Here is a 13,719-nt window from a genome sequence, read left to right as displayed (position 1 = left end):
GTTACCTACAGCCTCGGTGTTTATGAAACCGACGCAATAAGCACATTTTATGCGTCGGCGTTTAGTTAACCGACGTAAAAAGTGAACCTTAGGTGTCGCCTGTTTAAAGAACCGACGCTATAAATCAAAAAAAAACATTTTGTGCGTCGGTTAAGTACTGAACCGACGCTAGAAGGTGTTTTAAGCGACAGTTGTTAGGAAAACCGACGCAAAAAGCCCGTTGCCTAAAGCATTTTGTGTACTAGTGATTGAGACACACTGAGAGTGTTATGGCACATAGTGGGTTGTTGATGAAGCACCACCCCAGGAAACTATTATTGAACAACTAGCGCCAAAAGGTACAAAATGGTATATGGGAAGGCCACACAAGAAGCCCTTGGAATAGGTGGGAAGAAGTCATGTACGTGAATACCTTCTCTATCTCCTATGATCATGATGTTGTTGCTACCTAATAATTAATTGATTCACCAAAAATGGCACTTAAAAGTGTAAAATAAGTTAGGGTAAGGGGAAGAAAGAATTGGGGCACGAATGTTTCTACTCTCCAAAGATGAGGTTTTTCTCTACAAGTGGCACGTAATTAGAGTGCAAAATAAGGTAGGGGATGGCCGCCAAAGAATATGGGCACGAATATTCTACTCGTATGGATTAATTGAAGCTCCATAACTGGTACTGGGAAGGGAAAAAAGAGGTAGAAAAATGTCATAAAAGAAGCTGTAACTAACGTAGGTAGTGTAAGTAAACAAGGAGAAAGTTTTAGCTTATGGATATAGTGAGGTTCATGCATTGTAATCATGTTTCCAACTTAAGTCTTATTCAAATTTATATTTTGCTACAGTCTCATTCATGTAGTTGCTATAAAACATCCTTTATTCATGTATGTTAACGCCCATATTTATTATTAATTTATGTCAATTATGTAAAAAAATTTCTAATAAATCATTGTAACCTCAAGCCTCCTATCATATTCCATCTACTACTATTCTAAAACTATAAATGCAGGAAAGTAATGAAGAAATTGCTCTAAGAAGGATGTGGATCACCCTTTACCCAGCCCAAACAAATATAGAATAATGTCTTTATTGAATTTATTGTTGGCTTACAAAATGTTAAGAGGTTCATATGGAAGAATTAGGGAGTTAGAATAGGAAAAGAAATGAATCCAAATATCAATGTTTGAATGTGATATTCTTATACGAAAAAAGTACATTACTGTATCACATCAAGCAAAAACATACTGATCATATTAATTAACACAAACATTTTGATTTCTCATTTTATTTTTTATTTTGCATGAGAATTATCTTGATAGCTGATTCACAATTGCTTCCACCTTTGCCGTAAAAAGTAGCTTTATCTTTTTACAGAAATCCCTCAAGAGAAGAACTTTTGTCAAGGAATAGTGTTTTGTATTTCAAATCAATAATCACATCCTTATTTTTTCTAGTGCATGCATCATTTACTCTCTTCAATGTATAAACATCACAACACGAGTTAACACTTACTTAACTCATTATATCATATAATTCAATTAATTAAATGTTTAGATTTTAAGCATGTCCCAAACCTTAATGAAGTTCCCACTTTTAAATTAATAGAATCTTAAAATATAATATGAACAATCCGAGGTTATTTTTTAAAGAACATATTAATTATTTAAAAGGATAAAATATACTCAATTCAAACCCTTACTTGAACAAGTAATGACTAAACCATACTAATAGAATAAAATGAAATGAGACTAAACACCTGAGAATATATATTAGATTCGAACCACTGAAACTTAACAATTATTGCATCAATGAAGTACACCATACTATACGTTTCTTTAAATAAATAAGTAAAGTCTTGTTCCTTGTTTCTTTCCACAATCTATGTTATTACCGCTTCTTCTATGACATTTTATTGCCTTATTTTGTCCTTAATTCCCAGTAACATTTGTGGAGTTTCAGTTAATCCTTGGGGAGTAGCAATATCCGTGCCTAGATTCTTTGGTGGCCTTCCCCAGCCTGTTTTTGCACTCTTTAGTGCCACTTGTAGAGAAACTGCCTATCCTTGAGGAGTGGAAATATTCGTGCCCTCATTCTTTCAAGGTATTCCCGTGAGTTGTTTTACACTTTTAAAGGCTTTTTGTGGTGCATCAATTGATCTATAGGCAACAACAACATCGTGATCATGGGAGATAAACAAGGTGTGCACATAACCTCTTCCCACCAGCTTTCAGGGCTTCTTTTGTGGCCTTCCTTTGCTTCATTTTCTTTCTCTTGTGCCACTTGTTCAATAATAGTTTCCTAGGATGGTGCTTCCTCAACAACCTGCTCTATGCCATGAGAGACATTGAGACACACTGAGAGTGTTATGGCACATAGTGGGTTGTTGATGAAGCACCACCCCAGGAAACTATTATTGAACAACTAGCGCCAAAAGGTACAAAATGGTATATGGGAAGGCCACACAAGAAGCCCTTGGAATAGGTGGGAAGAAGTCATGTACGTGAATACCTTCTCTATCTCCTATGATCATGATGTTGTTGCTACCTAATAATTAATTGATTCACCAAAAATGGCACTTAAAAGTGTAAAATAAGTTAGGGTAAGAGCAAGAAAGAATTGGGGCACGAATGTTTCTACTCTCCAAAGATGAGGTTTTTCTCTACAAGTGGCACGTAATTAGAGTGCAAAATAAGGTAGAGGATGGCCGCCAAAGAATATGGGCACGAATATGCTACTCGTATGGATTAATTGAAGCTCCATAACTGGTACTGGGAAGGGAAAAAAGAGGTAGAAAAATGTCATAAAAGAAGCTGTAACTAACGTAGGTAGTGTAAGTAAACAAGGAGAAAGTTTTAGCTTATTTTTTAATGAACTTATAGTATGGTGTACGAGGATGGAGTAATTGCTTAAATTTGGTAGTCACTTTAAATCTAATTTAATAGGGTCTTAGGTATTTAGTCATATTTCATTTGATGCTAGTCTGGTGCGGTTACTCCTTGTTCTAATAAAGGTTTAAATTGAGTTTGATTTATCCTTTTTCTAATTAGATAAATATTTGCTTTTGAAAAAATAACATGGTGTTATACCCTAATATTTTTAAGTTTGTATAATTTTAAAAGTTTGAGCTTCTCTAAGGTTTAGAACATGTTTGCTTTAAAATCTATGTTATTACGATTTCTTCTATGGCATTTCCCCCTCCTTTTGCCCTCCTAAGTACGTTTTTTGGAGTTTCAATTAATCCATGCAGAGTAGCGAACATTTGAGCCGAGATTCTTTAGTGGCCTTCCCATGCCTAATTTTGCACTCTTAAGTGCCACTTGTAGAGCAACAACTGATCCTTGGGGAGTGGAAACATTCGTGTCCAATTTCTTTCACCGTATTTCCTTAACTTGTTTTACACTTTTAGAGGCATTTTGTGGTGCATTACACTACAACAAAAATAGCCTCAGACAACACACGTTACACAACGGTTTGAAAAAATTCCGTTGTGCCATTATGACATAGAACGGCAAAATATTTTTCCTTAAAATACAGTTGTCTGAGAGCGGAACAGACATTGGTTACGTAAACAATTGTCTATTTGAATATATTCAAAACTCGACAGACAAGCGTTATTGTTGGAAGTGTTGTGTGACATTTTTAACACAATGGTCTAGTAACCGTTGTGAATCGAGGTGGTTAACACAATGGTTTTTGATGTAGTGTTGTGTAATTCAGACTGTGGTTTATTCATACCATTGTCTTATCTTGTCTCCAACAATGGTTTATAAATACCATTGTAACATAGGCAGCTAACAAACAATAGTTATATGCTCTGTTATTTATAAGGTTTTCTAACAACGGGTATGACTAGCCATTGTCTAAAGCACCTCCATGACATAATGGTTTTGAAAAACCGTTGTCTATTTACTGATAAAAAAAAGAGTAAAATGCAGATGGTGATGTACCTTTGTTTGCAGGGTGGCTGGGGGCAGTGTGGTTGCTTTCTTCTTTGTTTTGTGTTGGTTGTTTAAATACCATGAATATCATCAGTTGTTTGGCTCTTGTGTGACCAGTTGACATAGCTTTTACTTGTCTTAAAATATGATGCATTTGACTATAGAAAACTAATGAGCTTAAACAAGGATACATAACAAGGCACAAATTTTATTCATAGTTAATAGTGATAATAGTTTACAGATCCATTACAAACCAACATCAAGCACAACCAGAAACATAAAAACACTTAAACTTTCTCCTCCGAAATGAGGGACTCCATAAAACCAGGCACATCACCAAACTCTTGCACTCCACCATCGCAGCCATTGAGCTCTGCAAGAGTAGTAGCAGCAACATTGCTTGAGCTTGGGACATGAACAACCACACAAGAATCCCAAGCTTCATTGAGGAGACCTGTGATCAACTCCACCATCTCAGCAAACCAGAAAGCAGGGTCCGGATTGTTCACTTGATTAACAGCCTCCAAGCACTCACTCTCAATGACCACATGCTTGATATTTCCCTTCTCCCATGCTAATTTCAGCCCATAAAAAATGGACCAAAGCTCAGCAGCAACTGGCACAGCCAGGCCGATCATCCCACCAACACCTCCAAGCCACTCACCTCTAAAGTTCCTCATCACACATCCCACAGATCCTCTCATCATTCCCCTGTCAAACACACCTCTGCAGTTCACCTTAACAACATGAGGAGAAGGCTTGCTCCAACCTGCCATGATCAATACAACTATATGATGTGATTTAGTATATAAGAATGTGTTGCTGTGCAGAAGCTAGTGCTTGGTGTGTCAATTTATACTAGAAGAGAAATTAATTGACAGCTCAACCACCTCACAGCCATTGGTGCACACAGTCAAAAATGCAACTTACAAAGCTCTGAATGCAGCACATAATCCTAACCAATAACAGTAGTCATGGTTGAAAAAGAGTCATTTATAATCAACCAACAGAATCAACCAACCACAAATGCATTTAGAAACTGATTAAAAAATTAATCAGTTCTCAGACCAAACCAAAGTTCTCAACAGAATCAACCAACTACAAATGCATTTAGAAACTACAATCATCAACCAAATTAACTAACAAACTATAATCAGATAATACATAAACCAAACAAAATAATTGAATAACATATTATGTTAAGATTCCATCAGTCCTTGAGGCCATTTGAGATAGAGAATCATGGAACTTGGACTTCAAATTAAAATCCAAGTGTTGCAAGGGCAGGCAGTGCATGTCAGTACCATTGTGGATGCTATCCATTCTCTTACGACCATTGAATGATTTTTTTTTGCTATGTTAAAACCATCATCTATAAAAACAAGACATTCATATCTTATCAAGGTAGATGATGATTTTACCACGGCAAAAATAATCTTATCAATGTATAATATCAACAGCAAGGCATATGGACACCACTGGAGAGCTCTCGAAGGCACCCTGCACACCCTGAATAATCAAAATTAATGAATTAGATACATATGCATGGCTTTAATTCCTTATAGATAATTCAAATTAAATAAGATGTTATTATGTATTACCCTCATGCAAGCTGGATCAATTCGTCTTCCTCCCGCATGTAGTTAGAGTTTTGTTCCTCGTGTTCGTCAACAGTGGGGAACATTGGCACATCTAGCTCATTCTCAAGTTCAATTTCTACGGATCCTTCATTTTCATCATCACTTTGATCATAATAGTTCTTCTCAGGTAATCTCAACACAACAGACCACATTTTCTCAAGAGGGTCGTCAATATAACAAACTTGCTTAACATGTTTCCCTAAAACAAATGGATCATTTACAGAACCTAATTTTTGTAAATTCACCAATGTATATCCTAAGTCATCCACTTTAACCCCTCTGTTCATATCTACCCAGTTACAACGAAATATAGGGACTCTAAACTCGTTATAGTCTAACTCCCATATACTAGTTATGACTCCATAATATGTGTGTGAAGTGTGTTGAATATCTATACCCTTACTCTGCACAATCATTGTATCTGCAACAACACAAACACCGCTGCCCTGAACTTGTCGTTTATCATCACGCTCTTTGGTGCTATAAGTTACACCATTAATTTTGTAGCCGCTGAATGTTGGAACATCCTTGTTGGGGCCTTCCGCAATCCACATGATCTCTTTAGTTACCTTATTCTTGTCATCAACCAACTCTGACTTAATCTGACCAATTAAAATCAAATTTACTCGTCTCAACCAAACTAAATTCAAAATCATAATAAAAAACCGAATTAAAAATTGCAAACATATACCTTTTTCTGGAATTAAAATCATAAATCACTCCATGATCTAGTTTTGAACAATAATTTCCAGAACAATAAGCTACATTAATCGATCAAATGATTATACCTTTTTCTGTAACCATTTAGGAAATTCATCATTTTGCTTGTTTTTTAGCCAGTGTTCGTCATTCTCATGTTGTGGATATCTCATCATCAAGTGCGCCATATGTTCGCTGCAAGTAAAAGCAACTGTATGTCAACATGCTAATAAAAATGCAGAAAATAGGGAAATAACAAACACAGATTTATATAACTTACTCTAAATATGGCCTAACGTCATTGATATTTTGAAGAACACACAAATGAGCTAGGTGCAATTCCTTACTGTTGGGCTTTATTATTGTTGCACCTGATAAGGGTCTGCAAATTATATCTTCATTATGTTTAGTATCTTGATGCAATCCTGTAGTATCTTCCAAGTCAACCAAACATTGCACAGCCTCTTCTGCACAATACCCCTCGGCAATACAACCTTCTGGACGAGCTGGGTTCCGTACATACCCCTTGAAGGTCTTCATATACCTCTCGAAAGGATACATCCAACGAAGAAAGATTGGCCCGCAAAGCTCAACCTCTCTCACAAGATGAATTGAGAGATGTATCATCACATCAAAAAATGACGGGGGAAAGTGTTTCTCTAGCTGGCATAAGGTTTCGATCAACTGAGACTGCATTTTTTCTAATTTATCTATCTCGATGACTTTGCTGCAAATTGCCTTGAAAAATAGGCAGAACCTAATAATTGTGCACCTGACCTGTTTTTGAAGGCTTGATCGAATTACAATTGGTAGTAAGTGATGCAATATTGTATGGCAGTCATGAGATTTCATACCAACAAGCCGAAGTTTTTCCATGTTTACGAGATTCTTGATGTTTGAACAAAATCCATCTGGCAACTTCATCTTAAGAAAGGATGAGCAAACAATTTTCTTTTCTGCATTTAATAAGTTCCAGGATGCTAAGGGTACCTTCTCTTTCTTTCCAGGAGTTTTTGGCCTCAGCTCCGTTCTTATTCCCATCTCAGCCATGTCAAGACGGACAGACTCTCTATCTTTAGTCTTTCCTGGAATATTAAGTAGAGTACCAACCAAAGCTTCACAGATATTTTTCTCGATGTGCATTACATCGAGGCAATGCCTAACTGGCAAAAACTTCCAATACTCAAGTTGGAAGAATATAGAAACCTTCTTCCATATGGGTCGAGGTTCACCCTTCTTCCATCGAGGTTGGCGTTGTTTCTTACCAAAGACATGGCTCCTTAGATGTTGTACTCTTTCAAAAACTTGCTCTCCAGTCAAAGGAATTGGAGCAACGCCCTTCTCCACAGTGTTATCAAAAGCTGATTTTTGCCTTCTATATGGATGCTGCCTTGGTAACCACCTCCGATGCCTCATAACCACTGTCTTGCGGTAATTAACCAGCCTTGTAGCATTTGTTTGATCAACACAAACTGTACAAGCATTATACCCTTTAGTGACATTGCCGGACAAACAACCTAAAGCCGGATAATCACTTATTGTCCATAATAAAATTCCCCTAAGCATAAAAAACTCTTTCTTATATGCATCGTACACTTGCTTCCCATTCCATAACTCCTGTAAATCTTCTAAAAGCGGTTGGAGGTACACATCAATATCATTTCCTGACTCAGTCGGGCCAGATATCAACAAGCAAAGCATTATATATCTTTTCTTCATACAAAGCCAGGGTGGAAGATTGTAAATCGATAATAATACAGGCCAGGTTGAGTGATCAGTACGATTTCCGTGGAAAGGATTGAATCCATCAGATGATAAAGCTAGTCGAAGGTTCCTAGTCTCTGATGCGAATTCAGGCCACTTTTGGTCAACATCTTTCCATGTTTTTGAGTCTGGTGGATGTCTCAATTTACCATCTTTTTTTCGCTCGGTATCATGCCATGTCATGTTCTTTGCAATGTGATCTGTATTGAATAAGTTTCTCAATCTTGGTATCAACGGAAAATACCATAAAACCTTAGCAGGGACCCCTTCAAGTTCCTCTCCTTTCTTGTTTAATTTCCACCTTGAGGCCTTACATATGCGGCAAACAATTTCATCCTCATCTCTCTCGCCACGGTATAGAAGACAATCATTTGGACATACGTGAATCTTTTCATACCCCATTCCTAGCAGACATAAGGTTTTTTTGGCTTCATTAAAGGAGGATGGGATAGTGTTACCTTCTGGAAGCATAGAACCAAGCAAAATTAAAACTTCAGAGAAGCATGAATCAGACATATCATGCTTTGCTTTCAAGTTGTACAGTTTAACTAACGCTCTTAACCTAGTGTGACTCTCACATCCGGGATAAAGAGGTTCTTGTTCACTTTGAACATGGTTAATAAAATCTGATGAATCCGAAGAACTGTAATAATCTTCATCACCACCATCCATTGCTCTGTAGACGTGGCCATCAGATCCAGTACTGTCTGTCTCATCTAAAGAAGGAGTCCCAGCTAAATTTGTCTCTCCATGCCATATCCAACGCGTGTAAGTTTCATCAATACCATGTTGGAAAAGATGGTTTCTAACAGTCTGAGCTTTCCATGATTTAGTGTGTGCGCATTTTAAACATGGACAACTTAGTTTTTCTGCATTACACCCATGCTCAAAAGCAAACATCAACAATTCTTCTACACCTAATTGATACTCTCTGGTTCTTCTATCAGCTCTCAACCATGATCTATCCATATTCCAATGATTCAGGGGGAGACGACCTTCTGCAGATTAAAGAACAAATTGAGTGCCAAATAAATTTCATATCCGAATTTCATGCCTAAAATTAAAATTCTACCTATTCTTAACAGAATGAACAAACTATATATAATCAAAAATTCTCAACATAATAAACAAACTATAAATATCATCCAAGAATAGGCATATATAAGCATAAAAAGTTAAAATTGCTCCAAATCATTTTTGAAAACAAACATGGCAAACTGCAAATAAAACCCCAATAAATTATCTCCCATGAAACAATCATACAACTGAGCAGCCTAATACCATGCCTAATCAAAACCCCTACTTCCACAACCTCAGCCAGGCTCAACAAATGCATATTACAAGTATTAAAACAAAATTATAGAATATATCAAAACGCAAATAAAATACCTCGAAAATAACTGTGAATCCCGTTTTGATATAAGATGGAGATTTGTAAGATGAGATATGAGATGGAGATGTGTAAGATGAGATATGAGATGGAGATGTGTAAGACGAAGATGAAGATTCGGAGAATTGCAGATGTGGAGATGTGGAGATATGAGATGAATTGAAGATGAAGACAAAGATTTGGAGAATTGAAGATGTGGAGATTTGGAGGATTGAAGATTCGGAGATTCAGACACAATAAATGAGATGCGGCTGCTGTAAGGAGATTTTGATAAGGGTTATACGCTTTAGTCTTTACTGTTACACAACTGTTTAATTAACGGTTGTAAGGAAACAATCTTAACAACGGCTCCACATAAAAAACTGTTGTAGGACAATTAAACTAAAAAAAAGTTAAAATAAAAATAAATCAAATTACTATGGATCGTTGGATTTAAACCGATCTAGATCTTGGCCGTCAATACGAATTAGATATTATTTCCATTTAGACAACGGTTTTTTTAAAATAAATTACTTCCCCCAAAAATTTCGTTTCCCACTTCTTTTAAAATTTCGTTTCCCTCCTTAGTTTTAAAATTTTCAAAACACAATAGACAACGGTTTGAGACAACTAAACTGTTACAAAACCATTGTCTATTAAACACTAGAAAACAAAAAAGACCTTTTTATAATAAGACAGAATTATGATTATGAGTAGTTTTGTTATAATAAGCATATAAATAAGCATAAAAAAATTTGACAAAAATTGCACATGACTAATATTGATATATCCTGACATCCGTACGGTTAGATCTTCGAAAAAAATATTTTAAAATTAGTACGGAGCAAATCGTATCAGTAACAAAAGTTCTATTCAGTACGTCCTATACTCGAAGCATAAAAGACGTACTAATACTCCAGTCCGAGTAACATGTTAAACAAGGATTTTATGAATAAGATAGTATCTTAACCGAATACACAGAATCCCGTGAGGACACGCCCTGTAATCTTATCTTTGAACAAGGATTTAGATATTTTCGAATCGGGAATCTTTTAAGAACGAGATAGTATCTTAACCGAATACACAGAATCCCGTGAGGACACGCCCTGTAATCTTATCTTGTAACAAGGATTTAGATATTTTCGAGACGGGAATCTTGTAAGAACGAGATAGTATCTTAACCGAATACACAGAATCCCGTGAGGACACGCCCTGTAATCTTATCTTGTAACAAAAATTTAGATATTTTCGAAACGGGAATCTTGTAAGAACGAGATAGTATCTTAACCGAATACACAGAATCCCGTTAGGACACGCCCTTTAATCTTATCTTTGAACAAGGATTTAGATATTTTCAAAACGGGAATCTTTTAAGAACGAGATAGTATCTTAACCGAATACACAGAATCCCGTTAGGACACGCCCTTTAATCTTATCTTTGAACAAGGATTTAGATATTTTCGAAACGGGAATCTTTTAAGAACGAGATAGTATCTTAACCGAATACACAGAATCCCGTTAGGACACGCCCTTTAATCTTATCTTTGAACAAGGATTTAGATATTTTCGAAACGGGAATCTTTTAAGAACGAGATAGTATCTTAACCGAATACACAGAATCCCGTGAGGACACGCCCTGTAATCATATCTTGTAACAAGGATTTACATATTTTCGAAATTGGAACTTTTTAAGAACGAGATAGTCAAATAATATATGAATTTAGAATATCCAATTTAGAATAATTCACATATTAATGGTACCAAAATCCGTCCGATTTATGCTAAAATGCCCCAAATTTTCAATTCATTTCGATTTTTCGTTCCCCCGTTTTTTCCCACAAACATTTCGCTAATACGCTTCTCAAACACGCTTGACCAAGCACACTTTTCTAAACACACTTGTCCGACTCTCTCACCATTCTCCGACTCTCTCACCATTATCCGACTCTCTCACCATTCTCCGACTCTCTACTCACTCACCATTCTCCGACTCTCGGCTCACTCACTCTCAGCTAATCATCACTCACTCTCGACTCTCGAGTTTTAAGGTACATTCTTATTGTGTTTGATTTGGGCCTTTTTGTAAAGAGTTTAGTGATGATCTATTTTAGGGTTTATTTGATTTGGGTCTTTTTGTAAAGAGTTTAGTGATGATCTATTTTAGGGTTTATTTGTATTTTTAGTGTAATTTTCTCCAAGTATTTTAGGGTTTATTTTAGTGATGTATGCATGTATGTGTTTCTGTGGACTGCATGTTTGGGGAGTGCATATATCTATTTTAGGGTTTATTTGTATTTTTAGTGTAATTTTCTACAAGTATTTTAGGGTTTATTTTAGAGATGTATGCATGTATGTGTTTATGTGGACTGCATGTTTGGGGAGTGCATATATCTATTTGGGGTTTGATATCTGGGGTTTCATATTTGGGGCTTGATATTTGGGGTTTCATATTTGGGTTTTGATATCTGGGGTTTCATATTTGGGTTTTGAGATATGGAGTTTGATATCTGGGGTTTCATATTTGGGGTTTGATATTTGGGGTTTCATATATGGGTTTTGATATATGGGGTTTCTGGGGTTTTATCTCTTGAAATGATATCTTCAGTACTTATACTATTTCAATCTGTCATTACTATATCGTTTGCTACCATGTCAATTGTGAGAAAATCTGTCATTACTTATATTGTTTGCTATCAGGGAATTCACTTGAAATGATCTCTTTAGTACACTGAATAGTTTTGTTTGGTGTTTCATTTTTTATTGTATAGACAATGACTAATTTAAAGAGAAAGAATTCCTCAAAGGCGAAGTCCACTCGATCTTCACCCCATCCAGCCACAATGAACGTGCTAAGGGCTTTAAGAAAAACACGATCCATGAACAACGAGAGCGAAAATAGCCAAAACAAATCGACAGGAGAGGCATCAATAAAGAAGAAACCAATCTCTGAAAAATTACAAAATCAATTGAATAAGAAAAAGAAGCGAGCCAAGGCTGATACCATACCAAACCAAACTCAAGGACTTAAATTATTGAAGCGTGGATGTGTGACAATGCACAGAATTATTAGACGGAAGATGATGGGTGTCAGGCTAAAGGTCCCTTTCAATGCAAAAGGAGAGCCGCTTGGTGTTCAAGGGGCAGAGATGCAGTCATATATTGGTGTTTTAGCAAGAACTAAACCTCCAATCTGGCATGATACTTGGAAGGATGTGCCAGTTGACACGAAAAATAAGATTTGGGATTGGGTGTAGGTTGAATTAAATTATTTGTAATCGTTTAATAGTTATTCATTCACTTATTTGTGTTCTAACTCTACTTTGGTTGGTCGGGGATATATGCAGATGGCTTTTATTGTACCCCAGACAGCTAAGAGGATGGTGTTGAACTCAGCAGGTCAGAAGTGGAGAGAGTTTAAATGTCGGCTGACCAAACACTACATTTTACCCTATGTGGATCAACCAGAGATGTTGATCTATCCTCCCGCGGACTATTCGTTCATAGAAAAGTCTGATTGGGACATATTTGTGGCTGATCGCACATCTGCAGAGTTTCAGGTGTGTCTGCACTTAGCATCTGACTTTTCAAATAACCCAATAAATGTGGCATATTATCTTTAATCTAATTAGGTATTGTCTAATAAATAGTTTTGCTCAAATAAGCCTATGAATATTCAGAGTAAGGTATTGTCTAGTAAATTTTTGCTGCACAGGATTGTCTCTTTAAAGTCACCTTGTAGGAGATGAAATATTTATGTTAAGTTAATTCAGTGTAAGAGATGAATATTTATGTTAAGTTAATTCAGTATATTATTTTTTACTACTGTAGATGTCCTGACATCAGAACAAGCATCATAGAATAATTTTAATGTGCTATTTTCTTTTAGTAGCATTGTAGGTAATAACAACTATCTATAATTTCTAATACACCCAATTTGATTTCTAATGTTGTACTATAACCTCATTGGTGTATGTCATGCAGAAAATTCATGAAGAACAACAACAAAAAAGTCAGTTGATTAAGTATCCGCATCGCTTGTCGCGAAAAGGTTATGCTAACCTTGAACAAGAATGGGTTAGTAAAAAATAAACAACAGTCCCACTTTTTGCATTCATTCTATTTATAAAGCATGATAATATTTTTACTAAGGTGATCATCCTCTATATGTGAATGCAGTGTGAATCTCATCCGGAAACAGAGGAGGTGGATAGGTCGATGACTTGGGTGTTAGCTAGGAAAGACAAAGCTGGAAAATTTTTAAGTGATGATGTTGAAGAAAAAGCTAAGGAAATTGTAAGTTACTAAATTCTATACTA

General features: G+C 36.1%; 1 protein-coding gene across 1 annotated transcript; it reads right to left on the bottom strand.

Annotated features, from left to right (window-relative positions):
* Nucleotides 1-5,534: 5,534 nt before the first annotated feature.
* Nucleotides 5,535-9,003, bottom strand: LOC108203974 (uncharacterized). Its single transcript, XM_064085252.1, has 3 exons — nt 6,551-9,003; nt 6,360-6,465; nt 5,535-6,173 (listed from the first exon to the last, which is right to left on the bottom strand). Exons 1-3 carry the CDS (start codon nt 9,001-9,003, stop codon nt 5,535-5,537), a joined length of 3,198 nt encoding a protein of 1,065 aa, XP_063941322.1.
* Nucleotides 9,004-13,719: the final 4,716 nt, after the last annotated feature.

Source organism: Daucus carota, chromosome 9 (assembly GCF_001625215.2).
Source record: "Daucus carota subsp. sativus chromosome 9, DH1 v3.0, whole genome shotgun sequence".
Classification (NCBI taxonomy): domain Eukaryota; kingdom Viridiplantae; phylum Streptophyta; class Magnoliopsida; order Apiales; family Apiaceae; genus Daucus; species Daucus carota.
This window is presented reverse-complemented; position numbering and strand designations above follow the sequence as displayed.

Excerpts from the sequence above, each read along its gene's own strand:
- LOC108203974 (XM_064085252.1), bottom strand. The coding sequence starts at position 9,003 with ATGGATAGATCATGGTTGAGAGCTGATAGAAGAACCAGAGAGTATCAA. Across the intron at positions 6,466-6,550 it reads GACGTTAGGCCATATTTAGA|CGAACATATGGCGCACTTGA; the intron begins GTAAGTTATATA and ends TTTTACTTGCAG. Across the intron at positions 6,174-6,359 it reads CTAAATGGTTACAGAAAAAG|ATTAAGTCAGAGTTGGTTGA; the intron begins GTATAATCATTT and ends TTAATTGGTCAG.